At 32.9% G+C, this 21,268-nt stretch overlaps 1 protein-coding gene across 2 annotated transcripts in view; it reads right to left on the reverse strand.

Moving 5' to 3' along the window:
* Positions 1-21,268, reverse strand: part of Neto (Neuropilin and tolloid-like) — a 151,120-nt gene that overhangs the window by 19,509 nt on the left and 110,343 nt on the right. For both annotated transcript variants that reach the window (XM_088049784.1, XM_088049783.1), the window contains one exon: positions 670-933. In XM_088049784.1, the coding sequence (XP_087905910.1) occupies positions 670-933 (264 nt within the window). The remainder of the gene's footprint in view (positions 1-669; positions 934-21,268) is intronic.

Genomic DNA, 21,268 nt, shown 5'->3' on the forward strand with positions numbered 1-21,268 from the left:
TACTTAATGACACTCCTCGCTGCGCTCGTCCTGTCCTAAAAACGTGCGTGCAGCAAAATGTTCATTATGAAACGCGTTTCATAATATACTATTAGAACTGCCATTGTGTGGTTTTCATTTGTCAAATAGACATTAGACGTCAGTTAAAAAAATGTAGACCAAATCAATTTATCCTGTTTAAGATTAAATTATGAAACCTAGCAACATTAATATTATGTGTGCTTTCGCTTCTGGGATTGGTCACTTTCGTTAAGCAATTTCTCAATTTTGATGCGCATCAGGACAAAACGAATTGCATTTTTGGCATCCTGATTGCTGTCGGCATCTGCCCTTTTTCGGCCAGGCGTGAGTTCTGGGACACCCTGTATACCAGCACGAATTCAAATAAACAAATGATAAAATTGGTATTTTTAGTGACTTTTCATTGAGCCATTCTTACACGATTTTTGGTGTTAGAATAAAAGTCTGTAAAAATAGTTTAAGAATGAAGCATGTTCAAGTGTGTTTCTTAGGACTAGCTGTAACTGCATTTTTGACATTTGGTTACGCCTAATAACAACGAGCCAATTTCATCTATGTAACTTCGATATGTTGTGCCGCCAGTCAACTTGTCTCAGAGTTTAGAACTTTAGTAGATGTACTAATGATCTAAGACAGTTGGATACTTACATCCTGTTGGTCTCGGTATGAATTCGAACACGGCTCTAAACCCTCTATATTCAATATTCTCGTCGGACTTGAAGTGTATCCACAAATGCCTGTCCGACGACTGAATCATCGGCGGGTACTCGTTTCCGCAGAACGCCTTTTCAATCAAATCGTTGTATCCGTGAAGTCCGTTTCTCACTTCTAGAAAGTCATTGGCACAGTTGACACTTTGTTCGATTTCAAAGTAATCCCGAAAATCCAGCTTGATTATGTGGCCTTCAGGTGCTGCAACAATACAGGTGTTATACAAATTTGATCGGTGGCGGAAAAAATGAATAATCAGCTCTCGGTGTTTTGAGAAAAATCAATTAACGATGTGTATTTTTCCTGTTTATATTAACGCCCACCTGCTCTTTTTGCTCCGGTTTCAGGTTGGAAGAAATGAGTGTTTTTGATGATAAATTCGACGCTTTTCAATGGAAATTAAATTAAGTCGGAAATGTGCGTAAGCTCTCACGTTGCTACTTGCGTTTTGCAGATTGTAACATAAAAAATATTTCCCCAATAACAGCCATTAAATGACAAATTGCTGCAACACGCGAGATTGACATAAAAACAATTCATCTGTTACCGACATTTATCATACAATTTTTTGCTTTAATGAACATCATAAATGCGGTTACACTAATCAATTTTAATTAAACGTTGAATTTTTAATTAAAAATGCAATTACAAAACTATTATACAATTCCAACTTCCTGATAAATAGTTTCTCCTGTGGTTTTAACATGAAATATGTGATCACAGGAGAATTACAGAGATGTGCTTAATCTGACCTCACGGATTCCCCAAATTGAATAAACATTGGAAACCTTGATTAAATTAATAGAGACCGTACTGAAGCATCAGCTAATTACTGTGCACAAAACACTGTTTGATGGAAATAAGATACTTAAGATTAGATGCTATTACTTGTATTTCGACAAATAAATTGATTTGGTAACGAAAAAAATTCAGAAATACGATTCCACTGGTAAATTATTTATTGACATAGAAACACGATTGCGGCGAAACCAAAATATCCATCTCACATTCAATTAGAAGTGAAAAAATATTACCGAGCTTCGGACAAAATTCATAAATCTTGTAGAGAAAATAAAATATTACAGGTGTCTACAACCTTATTTATAATAACTTCAGTTTGAAAGATCATAAAGCAGTAAGCGCTTACACAACTTTTAAAACAAGCTTCTAAATTGAGAGCACGTATCCGTCAATAACTAATAGATTTTCATGTTGTGTGGGTTGTATCTGTAAGGATAACTTTGAACTGATTTCACAAAGCGTGGCTTCGATCGTTTGTAGTAAAATTAAAGATTTTCCTAGTGTCTGAATGCACTTTATACGAAATCTAGAATAGTTTAAAATTTTACTGAGTGTGTGTCGTAAATTACAAAAGATCAGAGAAACGAAAGTCGCCATGAAAAGATCAGTTATTTGAACAATGCGGCATTAATTGATTGAAGAAGAAGTCTATTTCAAAGAACCTAATTTATATTTTCAGAAATTGAACAAACTACATTAAAATTAAATAGATAATTTAAAATACAATAAGCCATCGTCTGTCTATTTTTAATTTTTGATTTCGTTTCATCCATATAAGGTTTCATTTGTTTTTTTTTTGTTGCGACCTTTTTGAAACTGTAAAATTTTCGATAAGTCTAAAATTTGCACATTAAAATCCGCTTACAGTCCCGGAAAACATCGCCGCGTCCCCATCACATCAGATAAAACTACTATTAATCGTTAGGTCGACAAAAATAGCCATTTTGAAAAACACGTTCAGTCGCAATCCTGCTATTCCACATCGTTAATCATATACATAAAACCCCCACCTCTTGGTGGCAATTAAAATGATGACTTTTTTATCGTTACAAAATATCTGTTTTGGAAACGAGATAAAAACTATGGGTCGAAACATAAAAGAGATGATAACCCGGAATGGAGCGGAACATCCATCATAGCGACGACCATTCACGCCACGTCGAACCAAATATTTAGATAATTTGGTAGAGGAGCAATTGTGTCCGATATCTATACTCAAATGTAATATCACTATTCCGGATGCATAGACGAAATCGAGACGATTGCATCTGCATGCATTGCACGGAAGGCAATCCAACAAAATGGATGGAAGAGTAGATAGATCATCACGTCAAATTTGAAGGTGGATAAGTTGGGTGTATCAAAGTTTCCAAGAGAAGGAGATTTGAAGGATTAAGAGTGTTGACTTGACCTTATGTAGGAAAGTGACAAAGTATTAAGAAACTACGTAAAATTACAAATTCGTGTTGAAGGCGGCATCAAATTTATTTAATTTTTAGGATTGAAGAAACTGTGTGCTTAATATTGAAACAAGTACATAAATTTTAAATGTATATCTTTTATAGTTCAATGTTTTGCACTGCTCATTTGCGACAATTAGAGCTACAGTTAACTGACAACTATTTGCTGTAGAAATAACGACAACAATTGTTTCTATACAGCTAACCATGATTAAACTTTAATTACTCGTACAAGCGGTGCGAATGGCAGTATGTGAGATTTGTTCAAAATTGTAGTTAAAATGTTCGTTGGTTTCAGTCGAGTAGTTTTCGAAGCTCTGGTTGGGTTTTTATTAAGTTTGTTTTTATGAATATAATAAATAGAGCTCGTATTTCTATCACAGGATGTAGAACGCAAGTTCAGTTCACTACCTTAGTGCTGTAGTTCAAAAAAACCACAAAGCGAACGTGCTTTGATACGTACTTGGAGGCAATCAGCAGCGCAGATTCTAAGTTTTACGTTAAAAAACTCAACAGCAATTACTCATCGATTCGAGTTAAATGTACCACAGCAACTAGAAAAGGATGATTAGTCTGGTCAGAAAACGTCAGGATAATAAAGAGACCTTTATTCGACAAGGATATTTCTTACAAGAAAATTTCAATCAAGTTCAAGAGTCGGTGTAATTAGTTCTTCAGTAACAAAGCATTTTATAGTTATGTAGGTAAAGTAAAACACTTGTAAATGACAATAGTGAAGATAGCACAGTGGGTAAAGATAAACTTTCCGTTCATTTAAACATACAAGATTTCGGCAATACGTCCTCAGGGTTAGGGCTATTGCTGTCCTATAATAACACTGAAGGGATAAGTGAAAATGATCTTAAACCCTACGAAATTTAATTTATTATCTTAAGAGATAGTCACTACTTTTTGTAGGACTGAAACAGCTCAAGGGTACGTTTGTAAGAATTTATATTAAAAACATCATTAATGCAGTACTACATCAAGTTTTCTTTCGTTCCTTTTTAGGCAATTGTTATTTACAATAAACTAGAAAAAATAAATTTAGAATAAAGTATGAAAATTAATATAACTACGATAGCCTAGTCTTCCGCTTTGCTTCTTTTGATTTAAACTGTCCGAAATGTAAACTCTTAAAACCAAAACAAACAATATAATATTTAAATAATAATTATTGCCCTGTATTAAAACATTATTAATACTGGCCTGGCAATATCAAAACTTATTAAATAAGCAGCAAAAATTAAAGTTACTGTGACCATTAAGAATATAAATTAATAAAACAATAAATTCAGTGTATTTCATTCAGCAAACCCTCCGTTGAAGTTTTCGAAATCCATTTATAATGTATCAATCTTATCATCTGTCTAATACTTATGGGTGCAATTATTTCTTTATCTGCGGCGACTTTAAAATCCTAAAAGAATAGATCTAATATAAAACTTCTTTCAAATTGTTCTAGAAAATCTGGCTGTAAAGTGTCACCTATATTTTAAAAATGAGAATTGCAGCTCTCTGCACAAATGCATGCATGCATATTCTAATTTCAATCTTATTCCATCAATTTAGTTTATTTTTTTTAGTATTCTGTTCTTGGAGGTACCAAAAATGCATTGCATTTTCAAATTTCTAGATAGGTGGTCGATAATAAGTATATTCGTATATATAATAAGTCGATTCAGTTCAATATCGTTGTTATTTATGAACGCATAAAATTTAAGACCAGGATTAATAAAAAGGTAAAGATTTATTTGGAAATGTAGATGACGATCATCTCTTAAACAGGTTGGTTTTATTTGTCTTAACTTAAAATGAAATCATTTAAAATCCCTTTTTATAAAGCGGCAATATTAACAGCCATTTCCAGAAAATCAACCATCTTGCAGGTTTAGTTTTCTTGAAAAAAGCAAAAAATCAGAGTACATTTCCAAAAGCTACAAAATCATCTTAGGCTATAAAATCAAGAACAATATTGGACATCCCAGACTTCTCTTATAACAAAATCGACGAATTATCTTAAGCGAAAACAAGGATTTTTGATAGATAAATGTAATTTTTTATACTTAAAGCGAAAGTAAACATTGTGAATAGTTTAACACACTAACAAACTTGATCAAATTGAATTTTTAACGATGACATTGTTTAATTAACGTCAAATTAAGCCACACGTTTTCAGTAATTTTTGTTTTAAATTTTATTAAATTTTTTTACAAATAACAAAAATATTTGATTCGAAAGTCATAGGGGCACTTTGTATAATAAGTCATTTTGGTTGGAGAAGCACAAAAAAACCTTGTTTCCTCAGTTCTTGAAAAACATACCCCCGCTAATTGACACTGTTTACTGATTGTTAAAATTCAAGCGGTTCGCAAATTTTTCTTCTAGTTTCAAGTTCTTAAAAATGTCTTTGTAAAGCAAATCTTCGACCCGGCGCATCCACCTTTTTTCTATATTTTCAATAACTTTACTCATATTTTTCGAAACAAAGTAGCAAAGTATTGAGTTGAATTAGGTTCAATATTTTTCTTATCCTTTGGCTCAACTTCAAGGACTCAAAATCAGCTCACGCTTTTAAAGAACAAATTCTTCATGACACAGTTTTGCACCCAACCCGAAGAAAGTGTTTACACTGCTTAAGAAAACCAGTGCAGTTAATTCCACTAGATGCTATAAAGTTGCAGGTAATGTAATCAAAGTTCCTATTGGTTTAAGCAACTTAATCATGACTTTAAACGAGGTGATCTCAACCACATGCAAATTTTGTAATATCGAAATTAGTAGGAAAGCAAAATCACAAATGTATGGATTTCTTAAACATCGCACCAATCTAACTCACATGAACCTGTCCTTGCAAAAGGTCATCCTTTATTGCACCGACTTATATATTTTTCACTCTGACACAAAAAAATAACGGTAAATGTGATCATCCCGTCAATTTCAACTCATGTGACGTGGGAAATGTGAAATTTGAACAATTTTTTGGTTGATATTTTTATCGAATTGGCGAGACTTAAAACAGTTATAATGTCAATATTCAAAAAACCCAAAGCAACTGAAACCAATAAATTTCCTGATGTAATTAAAAACGGTTTTGTTAAGCCATATCAGCGCCATAGCAGTAGATTAACACAGCTTTTGTCGTGCGTTAACATCACCAGTATTTATGATCATTGCATAACCAGGACTAGCTCATATAATACCAATTTGTGGTAGTCGCAGAATTCCAAGTACTTCATTTAACCTAATTGTGCTATCTGATCATAAATTTTGCTCCAAATCGTGTCGCTATATTAACCGTACATTCTCATAAACAGAGTTTGCCACAAATTTCATAAAAAACAACAAACAGACAATAAGCTTAAAAGTGCTAATTAACAGCATGAGAACGCTTCGCCTTCTATCAATTTGTTTAATGAAAAAGTTGAGATTACGCATCCATCACGCAGGAAGGGATGTTATTAGGTGTATAAGTTCTTGCTGAAGTGTTTTTTGTGGATGTACGGGTTGAAAAGAAACTCCTTAACTTGGAATGTTATTTCTTGCAGGAAAGTTTTGGATGTTTTATTTACCATGAACCATAAAAGAGACTTTATTAATATAACACAGTATTGGGTCCATTTCATTGCCGGTTCACCTAGCAGGAATTTGAGCGAACGATAACATACCCTCCAGAATATTATTATCATACTGATTTAAATACTGACTTGAAAGCGGACGGTGGCTATTCAAACAAAATTGAATTTAGTTAGATTGCCTATAGAGAAATAAGTAAATAACGACGTTAGTTGGTAGTCGAATAATCAATAGTTTATTAAGATACAGGTTTAAAAATTTGTTGTTTACTGCATGAGTGGTTAGTTTAAAAAGTGAGTTTACGAGTGTATCTAACAACGTTTTATCTACGATAGTTCCCTATTTATAATTTATAGGGATAATTTATATGTAGGGTTGTTACTTTTAGGTTATGTTTCTTGGGTTAATGTCTTTCGTGCTGTTTTAACTTTTATAATATAGTTTATTAAAAATCGATGCAAATATAGTAAATATTATTTCCAACAACAAATCTGACTAATCCTTTTTTGGCTTTGACATAGTTTGACATTTAGTTCTTAGTGTAAAAGTTAATACCAACAAGCCTTTGTGAACATTGCTAAAATATGTTTTGAATAATAACATAATAATGATAAAAAAAAACAGTATAAAAAATCATGTACAGTCCCCTCGCAAAAATCTCATAGCAAAAGCTCGCTCACATGCCAACTCTCCGGTTCGCTTTACCGCTCGTTTTGTCAATTCTTTTTAATTTGAAGTTTTAGCAATATTGATTAAAATTATTATATTTCGCCTTCAGCTCGTGAGTGAACAGAGCACCAGTGATAAAAATTCAAGTTACTTCTCACATTGGGTAATCTACTAATTTAAAGTTTAATGTTGTGCATTTGTGAGTTTTCTTTGAAAAAGTTTGCCACCATTAGATTTATTGCTAATTATCTCAAACATCACCGTGTCAAATTAATGTTACCGTTAAAAGTTAAAATCACTGTTTTCAACATCAACTGAAACTTTCTGAAATTCAGGCGACAGGCGATTCTCTCAATATTAATTGAATTTACAAACTTGGTCCAATTTAACTTTTTTCTTTGTATTTTAAGGCATTAGATTTTGTGGTTTTATTATAAAAAGCTTACCAAATATTTCATATTCACGTCCAACACACTAAAAATGCTAAACTGTTTTGTATTCATAGAATCTTCAGACACCTGGTATATTAAACCACGTAAATAAATCGTTGAAAACACTTTTTACTACACCCCCTGTTATTTCAGGCAGTTTGCTTACTACACAACAAAAACAATTTTCATAAAAGGTAGCTGCGAATTTTATGTTGCGATGAAATCGCTCAAAACAAACTTTTTCGTGGCATTTATAAAATAAAAATGTGGAAAGTTAAAGAAGTTAATTTTTTTCGTAATTTTGAGTCAATTATTATTATAACAAGCATGCCTTTCTTGTTACGTTATTTCAACAAAAACCATTTCAGTAATTTTAAGTGTAAAAAAATCTGGTGCTGGTAAAAATTCCGTTTAGAGTGAGTGCTTCAAGTCTGATTTAAAATTTAGTAGAGATTAAAAGTTCGGGCGTTTCTTTGATAGCTTTTTCGACGCATTTTTTAATCACTCTGCTTTCTAGTTCTTTTTTATTTAATAAGTTAATGTATTTTGATTTCTTCTGCATAGATTTAAAACGATGTCTGTGTATCGAATTAATTTGTTATCATCTTTTAAAATCGTAATTTTAGGCCGATTTTAAAATAAAATTGAATCCCCTTTATTACCTGGATTTGTTTTACGTTGAAAATCACTTTGGCTACCAAAAATATTTCACTTTATTCAATTGCAAAATCCACCACCAAAAATTAGCTCCGGGTCTTTATTTCCTGATGAATGAATATGTGCGCAAACAGAATTACAGCCTCCAGGCCTCGCTCAATTGCCGAAAGACTGAACTACTGGTAATTTGTGGGTTCCTCAAACGAGTGAAATTACTGTTTTAAGTAAACGCATCGAAAGCCTGTGATTTAATTGTTCTTTTCTCAATACTTTGGAGTATTTCAAGTGAACTGAAACTCAGCGAACGATGTTAAATTTATTCAAAATTTGAAGGATTAGACACATAAATGACTCTGTAATAGATAGTGGCAATTTATTTTCATGTGCTACTTTCGCACGAGTAACCGCGAATGAAACGATTTGAGCGAAATAACTCGTTGGTAAATGAAAGCAGTGCGCAACTATAAAAATGAGTTTTGCAGAAAGAGGCGGAAGTTGTGAAGTACAAAGCTGTTGAAAACCACCGGAGGGATCAAATGCGGTTAGAGGTATTTCCTGTAAGGTTTGTATTCATCAATAAACGAAATGTAAACGTACTTTTATTAGTAATTAAAATTGCTAAATGTTTTTAAATACCTAATAAAATCAAAAGCTGGAAAAATAAAGAATAAAATAACAATACGTAATTATTAACAATACATATTTTGGGAATTACAAACTAGTCTTGTTATTGCAAGCATTTATTTTAATTAGTCATACATTTTTAGTTGGAACATATTAAATGCCTGTCCTAAAAGTGGAACGCTCTAATCGTTCTTTGATGTAAAGCATCATCAATGCCGGCTTTTATAGCCCACACGTCATATTGCTATCCTATCTATGCTGATATTTTTTCAGTTACCGATATGACTTCGAAAATCTTTAATCTTAGTTTTCATCTGTTCTCCTTTATTCCACAAGTTTGTATGTGGGTAAACACATTCAAATCACCTCGACATTCAAAATAGTTATTTACAGTACAAGCGCTAAAAAGACCATATATCGAAACGAGTTGCATGTGAGCGAGTTTTTGCTATAAGCTTTTCGCGAGAGTACTGTACATGAGTTTTTACACTGCTTTTACTACATATAATTATCGCAGAAATAATGAATCATACATACTAAGAGATTTCAATGTATTTTTGGGAAATTTAATCAAAAAATGTTGTTTGTGACACGTACCTAAAAGATCTCACTCACCTTACTTAAAAATTCAACCTCAAAATATTTTAATCATTTCTCTGCATATGAGTTCTAAATTTTATTGCTCACGCCATTGAAATGTATTCTGTATTTCTTTCTTTAGTTCCTGCTATTAAAACATCACAATAGCCAATTTATACTTCCTTCAATATGTCAAATTTTCTAACAAATCAATAAGCGGTATTGTTCCCAAAGTCTGTAACATCCGTAAAATGACGCATTTCTCGTAGTATAACGCCCTCATTCCCGGCAATTTTCCAAATCCGCCTACATATGCAAGCATACCAAACGATTTCATTTCCCAATCCACATTAATCAAAATTTAATTATTTTTTGTGCTACAGTATTTAAACGAAGTTTTATTCCTCTCAACTCTTTACTTTGTAATTGATTTCAAATCAGCAGTTCGTTTCCAACTGAAAACAACATTATCAAGTTATAAACTGTAATCTGTACTCAAGCTCTAAAGTTGATTTATACGCTTTCGTTGACATTAAAAACCCAAACACATTATGGAACATTTGCAAATTTTGATTTAACAAAGAATTTCTTTGCATAGTCCAGCGATAAAGTTATCCGATAAATCTGGCAAGAGTAAACTAGTCGTATTTGACTTTTGCTGTTGCGATCATCCAAACAGATTTTATTATAGGTGAAGTTAATTAGCAGTGTTCAAGAACCAAAAACTTTGGACCGAGAAGCCAAAGTTTCTTTTGAAAGAATCTGAACAAGATTGTGGCAAGATCAATTTCCCGCTAGATTTGTTTGAGTGGATTTTAGGTTCTAAAGTTGGGAATAACAATTTTTCCCGGAGAAGAATATCATTGTCCTTGAATGCTGCCCGTGTCTCGGTGCAACAATAAGTCAGCCTCAACAAGTCCCTTTTGACCTTTCAAAACTATAAACTTCTGTGAGAGTCTTTGTTCGAGGCTACAACAGTGTGCACTGTTTAAACTGGGATTGTCTGTTAATACAGAAATTAATCATGTTTCGTGTCGCTATAAATTCCGTAATTCCCAACGATTTTTCCTGGGTCCTGCGCGTATGTTATTTATTACCACTGTCTTTAACATTGCACTGTAATCTAATTGCACCATCTACATTATAATTTCTCCCCGAATATTCTCATTTTGTAGATATCTGGCATAAGAAGAGAAAAATAAAATGAGGGTGCAATTCGTAGGCTGTAAAGGGACGGTAGCCTCTGGTGGTTAGTAACTCGATTATTACAGAAATAATGTAAACGCGAGTTATCAAAGGATTTCGCCGATTCTAAGATTGCCTCCGAATGGGACGGGGCGAAGACAATGAAAATTCGTAAATGGAAAGACAACCCTCCGCTGTGGAAATAGCGGTTTGAATATGGGTTTGCATCAAGAGAATTTGTGATTCTCAATTCCACAATAATGAAATTTGATGAGAAAAATCAGTAGCATTGTGCCGCAGCATCGTACCGTATTTCATTGAAATTTTCAAATATCGGTTGAAATATAAAAGATGTTTCACATAATGTAAAAATAACATTCAGATCAAGACTATTATCGACCAATTCCTTGAGTTTTAACTCAAAAATTAGCATTTGTGCGTCTCCGTCATTTTTCATGAGATTTGTGATACTTATTTGCGGCAAGAAAATCACCTCTTGAATGTCTAAGCAGTCAAACGTGACATTTCAAATAGTTAGCTTTATTTTGCAAGGGCATTGCGGCATAAATGTCAATTGTGTCAATTTGTGTGCAGATTTGGAGACCAATGACCTTCGAAAATAATAAAGGTAAATTAATTAAGTAGAGATACCGCAAAAATTTGCCAAAACATATTTTAATTTAAATTAATCTGCAATCGTTTGATTTGAATGGAGTGCTACCAACCTATTTCCCAGCTGATAAAATTCTCCTAAATGAGGGAATGACGTTTCAAATTCAAACCAAAAGTCAAAGAAAACAACTATTAAAAATCGTCGACGCACAAAATTTCGTGTTTAACACGGCTATAAAATGTTTTGGAAATGCTCGGATTTCAATACTTTCCTTGCATTTCCAAAAGACCATTTTCTAGCCTAGTGAAACAATAGTTATTTGTGCGCCTCCGTCATTTTTCATGGCATTTGTGATACTCATTTGCGGCAAGAAAACCACCTTTTGAATGTCTAGGCAATCAAACGTGACATTTCGAATAGTTGGTTTTATTTTACAAGTTGGCATCGCTGCATAAATGTCAATTGTGTCAATTTGTGTGCAGATTTGGAGGCCAATGACCTTCGAAAATAATAAAGGTAAATTAATTAAGTAGAGATTCCACAAAAATCTGCTGAAACAATTTGAATGTACATTAATCTGCAATCGTTTGATTTGAATGGGGTACTACCAACCTATTTCCCAACTGGTAAAATTCCCCTAAATGAGGGAATGACGTTTCAAATTCAAACCAAAAGTCAAAATAAATAACTATTAATAATTGTCGGCGTACAAAATTTTGTGTTTGACACGGCTAGAAAATGTTTTGGAAATGCTCTGAAATTGAATACAATACTTTCCTTGCATTTCCAAAAGGCCATTTTCTACCCTAGTGAAACAAATAAATATTTTCTAAAAATCGCTCCATGCACTTTGACATGTATTTTTTAAACGACAAGAAATATGAATTAAAGCATCCGAATCTAAAAATCTTTGCTAAAAATTTCTAAAATCTCAAAATTTGAGCCAAAAATTGCACACCGCATTAAATTTGACACATTAAAATGATTGTATTCTTTAATAATAATAGAAAATACGATTTTTTCAATTAATTCTAGTTTCATACGTTTATAAAAAGAGACATGATCGGATATTTTCAAGCAAAATTCAATGATTTCCATGGAGATATACCGTACAGACACTCTAATGAATTACATATATCGAATGCAGAAATCCTGCAGAAAATTTGTCGATGTACAAAAAAATCTATTAATTTTAGAAATCAGCAGAATTTGGAAGCTATATATCTATGGATACATGTCAATTTCAATTAATATTTAGCTCCACAAGTAACTAACAAAACTTTTTAGTAATTGGAAATTATACCTAACTATGATAAACATAATGTTGTAATGAAATACCAACTAATTCGCACTAAAAATAACAAAAATGTGCTAATGCTTCTACAATTTAGTTTTAGTGACAATTTGACAAATGCGACAGTTCTTGTTTGATATTCCGCAAGAATTGCAAAAGTTTAAAAAAATCATTGTGTAACTCGCTCTGCTGAACGACTAATCACTGAGTCATGTTTAAACAGTTGATGCTTCTAGTTTTTATTTAGCTTAAGTTTTCTTTCTCTCGAGTTAGCAGTCCCACACGAAAACCAGTAAAATCGGTAGTCTTTCCGACGCCTTCCTTCCATTTAGTCTTTAATAATTGCGACGTATCAAATGTTTGTCCCATCCCGTCCCATGTAATGGTTTGTCAGTCGACTTGGCACTTTTGCCCGTCCGTGATCTTTTCTAATAGATCTTCTGTTTCTGAAAGCAACGAGGCGCATCAGTGTCTGTCGGTCAGTTCCGGGTCTTGAAAAGCGATCTAGCCGGATTTTAATCCGGACAGGAAATGTGAACGATGAAAAAGGATGTTACGTACTCAGTCCCTGAACTAAACGTAGATAAAGTTATCCGCGGACACGAAATCAATCGGTAGATGAGGGTGGCAACGATGAAAAATTACCAAAGGGTGGAAACGACAGGGATAAACTCATGTCAAATACGTACGAAAATGGAAAGAAAGTGGCAATTACGGAGCAGAATAAACGAAAATTCTTTGATTTATGTAGATGAGGGTTATTTACAAAGTAAATAAAATATTCTAGTTAGAATTTTACGAGTAGTAAAGTTCATAGTGCATGGATACCGTAAAAGTTTGGAAAATATAACTTTTAAAGTAGTGCAAAACACAAATTTAAAGTCGCAGTATAAGGATGATTCAAGTTTAGAAGATATTCCAGCTCTGAGTAGTCTGCACACAGTGAATAAAATAGATACCAAAGGATTAAGAAGTTTGAAATAACCTAAATTCACCGGAGGCAGTTTTGCACAAGTGCATTATGAATATTATGTTGTGAGAGAATTTATGATACTAATACTAAATATTTACAATATTGAATCTGTATCTTGACAAGCAATTACGATTTAGGGATGAACAATAAAGCTTCCAATTATTAGTAATCCGCTTTATTACGCTAATTTCTCTCACAATCGTATGGTTCGCAATTATATTTAATACTAAGCGTTTTACTAAATCCATTGGAGCAGAAATGTTTGATTTCCTGTTAATTAATTGTGTTGTTATTAATTCGATTTTATATTTCTGAACTTCAATTAGAAGTCTTATCCTTATCAGAGCCACACCGTTGTTTGCAGCACCTTTAATTAAATTTTGTTTCTTGTTAAATTGTGTAGCAACCTTACTTCTTACCGTTGATAGTACCCGATGCAAAGTCCGATAATTAATTAACTGCACAAAAAGCTTTCCTGTCGCTGATCCGGTATTACCGGAGCTGCCAACTGCTCATTCAACTTTCCACTACATACATTTTTGCCTGCCGGATAAAACACAATTTTGTCACATTCTAACTGTAATGTATTTACCGGCGATGACCCAAAGGGTGGCAAGCTGTTACGACCTTGTCGCATAATACCAGACAGGGCGCAATCAACCACACCGGAATTAACTCACCGCTTCCGGTCATGTTGTGATCCTTGAACTCCTTTATGCAGTTTTCAGCCCGAACAATAAAAGTGAACAAAAATTGTAATAACCACTTCATTGTTGAGCATGCAAAAATAGCTGTTGGTTTGAAGTTCTCATCGGAACGTTCACTTGACAGCATTTGGTGAATATAGCTTTCAGTTTTTAGTGAACATTGGTTCTCTTATTGGCAGCGTTTCGTCGCTACAAGCTTAAACATGTAGCGCAAACAGCACTTCACCTTCCCTGAAGAATTCCACTTTGCCACCCTTCACTGCAACAAAAGCACAAAATGTCTCTCAAGTGTCTGGTGCTAAAAGCTCCTCTCACGTTGCAGCCAAGCACTCGTTGCATCCTTGCCTAATTAGTAAACTGTCGACGTCTCATAAACCAGAAACGTAACCAGATCTCAAGCGGTTACCGCTTTAGTCAAGTATAAAATAGTAGCTGTTGTGTTTACACCCATTCAGCAAGGATAACTGACATAATTTTATATTCACCATAAGATTCGATGGTTATTGATTTAGCATGTAAACATTTTGGCGTTTGAGCGAGTGACAGAGAAGAATTTCACCTGTGGGAATTTTGATTAAGCGGAGACGAGGGTGGTAACGATGTAAATACAAGCAGTGGTGTTTTATAGCCAAGCAACGTCGTTTGAAAGGGTGAATTTTTGCTGGAAAGTCTACGTCATTGTGGCTTTATTGTGCGGGAATGTTTAATAAACACGTGTTTTAAAAATGGATGTTTAGATTGGAGCAATATTTGGACTTAGTTGTATTCAGCCACTGGATAGCTATTGTGCATTGTAATGATTTGTTCTCTGTGCAAACAGTTGAGAGTAATGTTGATGCACAGGAGATGAAACAGAATATTTGAATACCACAGACAAATGATGCATCAAATATTATGTCAAAATATACGATTTCATTTTGAAATATTTGCTCGTGATAAACTAAAATTTTCCTTTGAAGTAGTAAAGCAGTTTTAACTTAATGGAAATATTAACATAGAAGTTATTTTCTCGGCACGTAGCATGCATAAAGCAATTTTTAATACGAAACACTAAATTCATTCATGGAGAATGATTTATTTAAACCACAACAAATAACTATAATTTTCATATTTAATTTAAATGCAATTAACTTGTCCAGTAATCCGTTAAAAGAGAAAATTACTGTTTTGTGTATTTATTTCTAAATAACATAAAAAATGTCAAAATAGCTTGCAGCAGACTTTTTTCTTCCAGAAGAAATAATCAAAACATAGCAGAGAAATTACTGTAAAGCCTAAAAGCAAAATACATTTATATCTTTTTTGTATGATCTGTCATTTTCATCAATTTATCAAAGCATGTTTTTCGGGCGGTATGTCAGACTTACTGCCGGACACTTGGTTGTCAAGACGGTAAATCTCTTTGGGAACCATGAGCCGTACAGTAAAAGTTAAACAAATTCACGCAAATACAAAGTTTTTTTGAGAATTGTGCAAATTACAGTATCAAACCCTTCGGCATTAGAATTTCCGCTCATATCCCTCAGGATTAGCAGTTTTATTACACAAAAAAACGACTAAATTTGCTGACAGCACATTGACAGCGGTTGACAACATAGCAACCAAATCAAGAATAACTATTTTTATATAATTTTGGTTTTTAATTACCGTTTATTGTTATGATTCTTTATTGCGCTGATGGTGCAAAAATGTAATAACCATCTAGGGCGGTATCGCTTAACAAGTTTCAGGCAATTTTCAAACCTAGGTTCAAGCCTTCGGTTTCCAAATTTTGCCCTCAACTTGTAAAACGACCATACCGTCCTAGATGCTTAAATAACTATACAAGTGTTCCAGAACTCGCTCCCTAGAGAGCAAGGCAATACAGATAGAAAATTTCAAAACAAAAATTGACTAAGTTTAATAGTATTCGAGAAAGGATAAAAAATTAACAATCAATCCCGAAAGCTTATTCGAGAAGTGGAGTAAATGGCCTTCCTAATTTCCTAGGCAACGAGAGTCTAATGATTAACTGACCAATGGATGAAAGTATGTGTCCATAGTTACCAATTTTCAAATTCTGTTCAGCATCGGGATTGGCTACAGTTTTTTTGTCTCATCTCGGTTATTTTTTGAGTTAAAAAATTTGAGTTTTAAAATTTTCAGAATAGTTGCCTCCATAAGCCCTTTCTCTCTAGGGCGCAAGTTCTGAGACCACCTGTATAATAGCTTTTTTGCAACAATTTGCAAAATGTTGCTGTTTTACAAACTAAACGTGAAGTTTGCAGCACATGTTGGGTGTGTGAGAGGTATTTTGCACGTATTGAAAACAAGATTTTGTCTACAATCGCAGAAAATAGATCTAACTCCCACAAAATATTGTCCCAACTCGTCAAACAAACTTCATGTCCAGTGCATAAAACTCCATTTTACAACGTGTTGCTAGTTAACGTAAGTACCTACAATTTCAGTCTCTAAAAGTAAATGTATACTTTTTGGCCTTTTGAATTATAATACACAATTTAACGTTGCGCACATGGCTGACTCATGCTAGGTATCGAAAAACACTAAAATATACATTCTTAGCATCTAAAGTTTGATTTTGTGTGTTTTACGTCCATAAGTAAGTTTTGAAAATTTAACATAATAACATAATCTAAATGCACTAATTCATTATCAATACATAACATTTCAATTTTAAATTAATCTTCCATAAATTCAGTTCATTTAATAAATGTATTATGTAGCCACATAATAACTTTAAAAGCAAATTCATCTAAATAATTTATGTTATGATTTAAATTATTGTATAATAATTATTAAATTAATGGCATTCATTGTATTGTAACTCTAAATTTTAATAAAACGTTTAGTATTTATTATTAAGATAAAAGAAAAATTCACACTATAATTATTAAAATAAAATATAAATTAATATTTACATGGTGTTGTGTAAGTGAAGTTCCAAACTGTGACAGCAGTGTTAGGAAAGTGGTAGTAAAATAATTAAAATCTTGAAATAGTTAGTTACAGTCGCGTGTGGTAACTTACATTTTACAGCGCGAAATCAGTTTGAAGCACGACGGCGTAGCCGGAGTGCTTTAATGATTGAGCGCTGTAAAATGGTTAACGCACAAGAGTTGTATTAAACTTTTTGGCCGAAAAACTTGAATTTAAATAAATGGGTTTTTCAAAATTCATGAGAACTGTCACATCTGACATTTATAAATTTCATCATCTGTCAATTCTGGCAATTTTGTAGTTAGTGCACAAAAAGTACACAAGATGGCGCTGTATAAAAAATGTTGTAATATGACTTTAAAAATAGAAATATTGTCTTAATTGAGATAATAATTTAGGTAGATTTCATTTTAGTGATCAATCTTCATTATGGTAAAGTGATTTTAATTTATAAACGCATCTGAAGAGCAGACGATTTGGGCAATTTTTACCGCACGGCGTGTGTAAACGTCCAGGGCGCTTGTAAATATAATGTTTCCGAAGATGTCAATTGAATGTTAATTTGACGTTTACAATTCATGAGGCCAAAAAATTATTTTTCTGCAGCGCGTCTAATTCGTCAATTTAAAAGTTTTTATCATTTTGTATGTGATTAATTATTTGAATAAAATATTCAGTTTCAAGTACATTTGTGCGGCCACTGACTAATCATTTAAATTTTTCGAGTCTTGATTGGTTAACTTATAACTTATAACCTTATAACTTTTGACCTTGACCTTGACGCAACTGTCACATGCGTAGAAGCTAATCAATCGTATTGTGCTAGTTTGCCAAAATTTACCCAAAACGAAAAGTCTGTCTGTTTTTAGTTTTATTTTTGTAATCCGCTTAACTGTAATTAATTTATAATAGCTATCTACAAGACAATTACCTGTTTCAAAACGTTTGATTTTCCTAAACGTAAAGCAATTAATCGCATTCGGTAAACTTTTCTCTTAAACTCATTTTCTAAAGCAAACTATCATTGCCTGAAATAGAACGAACGATTCAATATTCTTAATTGTCGCCTCCATGTTTGAGGTTAATTTGTAACAAATCGCCGAAATTCTCGTCAAATGCCAATTTGAAGTTTCGTTCATTTTAATTGCGTTTTAAAATGTAAATGCAATAAAGTAACATTGTTGCATCTGTAACTACTTTGACAAGAAATGTACAAGGCACAGGTTTCAAGAATATGCAAAACAGTATGACAGCTGCAATTAAATTTCTTGCGATGGAGATGTAACAATAGAAGCGTTTTCAAAGAAGGAATACATTTAGATGTAAGTAAAAAAAATAAGTTTCATATTCGTTTCGAAGTAAGTAAGTTTTTATAGAGTAAGGGGTGGATTTATTCTTTTTTTATTACCGTAAGATAATAACCTAACGAAGGGTTACTGTGATGAGAGCACTGGCCAAAACAACTCGCAAATGGAAATTTATTTAAACGAAGCGTAATAATTTTCCAAACGGATACCAGCACAGAGTTTCCCACTTTACAAATTAATTTAGAGCATGTGTAAAAATAAAACACGAACTTTTCAGAAAATGAAAATACACAATACACGCATTATACTTCTTACCTTATATTTTCTCTTAAAACTTTTCGTTACAACTGACAAAATAATATAGTTATCCTACATAAAATTGGGTCGCAGCTCTCATACATCACATTCTTCCGCTTGACAAAATCGCTTGCGGCGAAATAAAATATGCGTCGCCTCTGCAATTAAACGAGCTTTCTAATCTAGCGAGTTTAAGAAAGTTGAGCTTTTGACAAAAAATGTGAAAATATGGTAAGGTGGTAACGCTTTTTGTGGAAAAAGAATGATAAAAATGTAATTTATTTCGTCACGACAAAGAGTACTAAACACTGGCTCGAAAGATAAATTTATTAAAGCGTTGTATTAAAATAATTCGGATAGTGTTGAGATGTGGAGACTTTATTGTATTCGATTTATGGCATTCCGGTCTATTTACTCTACAATTATAAATTTATACACTGACAATAAAATATAAAAAGTTATCCGAAAAGTAGTTGTATTTTGCATGTATCCCTATTGAATTCGCTTTTTGTATCATAAATCAATTGTTTTGCGGGAAGGCTAAAATAGCGGAATTTCACACAAAAATAATACTCAATCGGCAAAACTATTTTAATAATCCCTGTGTTGGAAATTAATTCATTACAAAATAAAATTATTAAAGTGAAAATAATGGAACGAAACGACCACAACTGACATTGTCTACATTGTTTGCATGTTCTCAACATCATCGGTCATGTGCCAATGAAACGCATCTATTATCTAGAACCTAGTGATTAATGTGGTCATTATCTATAATGTAAATGGTGGTGATTATAGCTCGGGATACAATCAAGGCGTCACCGTGGGAGATGTTAAAAAAACTGAAATTTTCATGAAGGTGTGAAATTTCCAGCCTATAAATCTATCATGGCTAACAAAAAAAGTTTGCATAATTTCGAGAATAAATTAAATTCGCACGAAAAGACGAGGGTTTTAAATTTGTGGAAACAATGGTGGAGGCGCCGGACTAGAATATAAAATATTTTAATTAAAAGTTTCTTTAGCGTATTGACCATTTTTTTCATATTTTAACAGCTGTTTAAGATACAAAGTCAAAAGGTTAGTCTTAATTAAAATCTATTTTGATGGATATTTTTTCAGGAATTTTCGGCGCTCAGGAACTGCTACACACAAAAAGATGTGGATTTTACCATTGTTTTTTGCACTTTTGTTGGTATCTGGTCTTACATATCCCAGAGTATAAAATTTAATTTTTTCAATAAAAAAAATCAGGTAGGTACTTTAATAATATTCCGGTCGATATCTAGCTTATTTGTTAAACTAAAGTTATTTGTACTAATTTTACGCTAAATTTCATCGAGAGTTTAAAACTGAAGGACAAACAACTGAATTAGAAAAGAAAAGAATTTTATATTTGTAGTAACAATGGTGTAGGCGAGGCGCCGGGCTAGAATATAAAATATTTTAATTAAAAGTTTGTTTAGTGCATTGATATATAGATATTACCCTTTTTTCACATTTTAGTAGCAGAAGTAAATTATACCCGTCTATTTAACTATTTTAAATTAATTTTTATGACACGAGAATATTGAACCGAACGAAATTTAATAGGATTTTTGTTTTACAATAACTTCCACTACCTTGTTAGCCGAAAGTACAGAGAAACGTTGAATAAAACATGAGAACGTATAATGAGTAAAAAGTTGTGCATTGTGTGGAGAATGTGCTCTCCATACTGCACTCTTAACCGTGTAATGCACTTATGCCCGTAAAAGTCACAACGTGCCTTCCACGCTAATTTCATCCAATAACAGCTTTGTCAAACTTTCGCTGTTTACTCTTCCAAAACGAATAATCCGCCTTATATTCACTGGTTTATTAATTGCGAGAAATTTTTGGTGGTTTCACTCGAGACTGCTTTTCTGTTCATTTCGCTTTCAACAGTCGTCTTGGGATTTTTGGTAGCAGAATAATCCCAAAATCAGGTCTAGTCTGTTCCAACATTTTGTAAACGTTCTTTTTCAACACGTTAATATACGTGGAGTAAATTACAGCCATAATAAAAGACCGCCTCGCTGAATTATGAACTCGACCCGACATTAATATTAACGCAAGACTTAACCCGCTAGATTTGTGCGGAATCTGCGTCCTCGGGCTACATAAATCGGCGAGGGAGGACGATGGTGTGATGTGTACACAAGACAGCTTTATTTATTTAAGCGGGCTTTTTATTGTTGGTGGGTCATTTTAGGATGTTTTTAGGATTGCCGACGAGCCTTTGAATATTTAACATCATTTTTTATCGAGCACATTTTGAAGACAAAAATCCTTGGAAAATCGAAACCGTCTATTTTCAAACTTTGTCTTAATGAGCATGTCCTTGTTTAAAATTACGATAAAATTTAGAAAATACAAAAATACAAAGTTCTACATAATTTAAT

The sequence above is a fragment of the Gnatocerus cornutus genome, chromosome 1 (genome assembly GCF_029298725.1).
Source record: "Gnatocerus cornutus isolate USDA-ARS CGAHR chromosome 1, icGnaCorn1.1, whole genome shotgun sequence".
NCBI lineage: Eukaryota > Metazoa > Arthropoda > Insecta > Coleoptera > Tenebrionidae > Gnatocerus > Gnatocerus cornutus.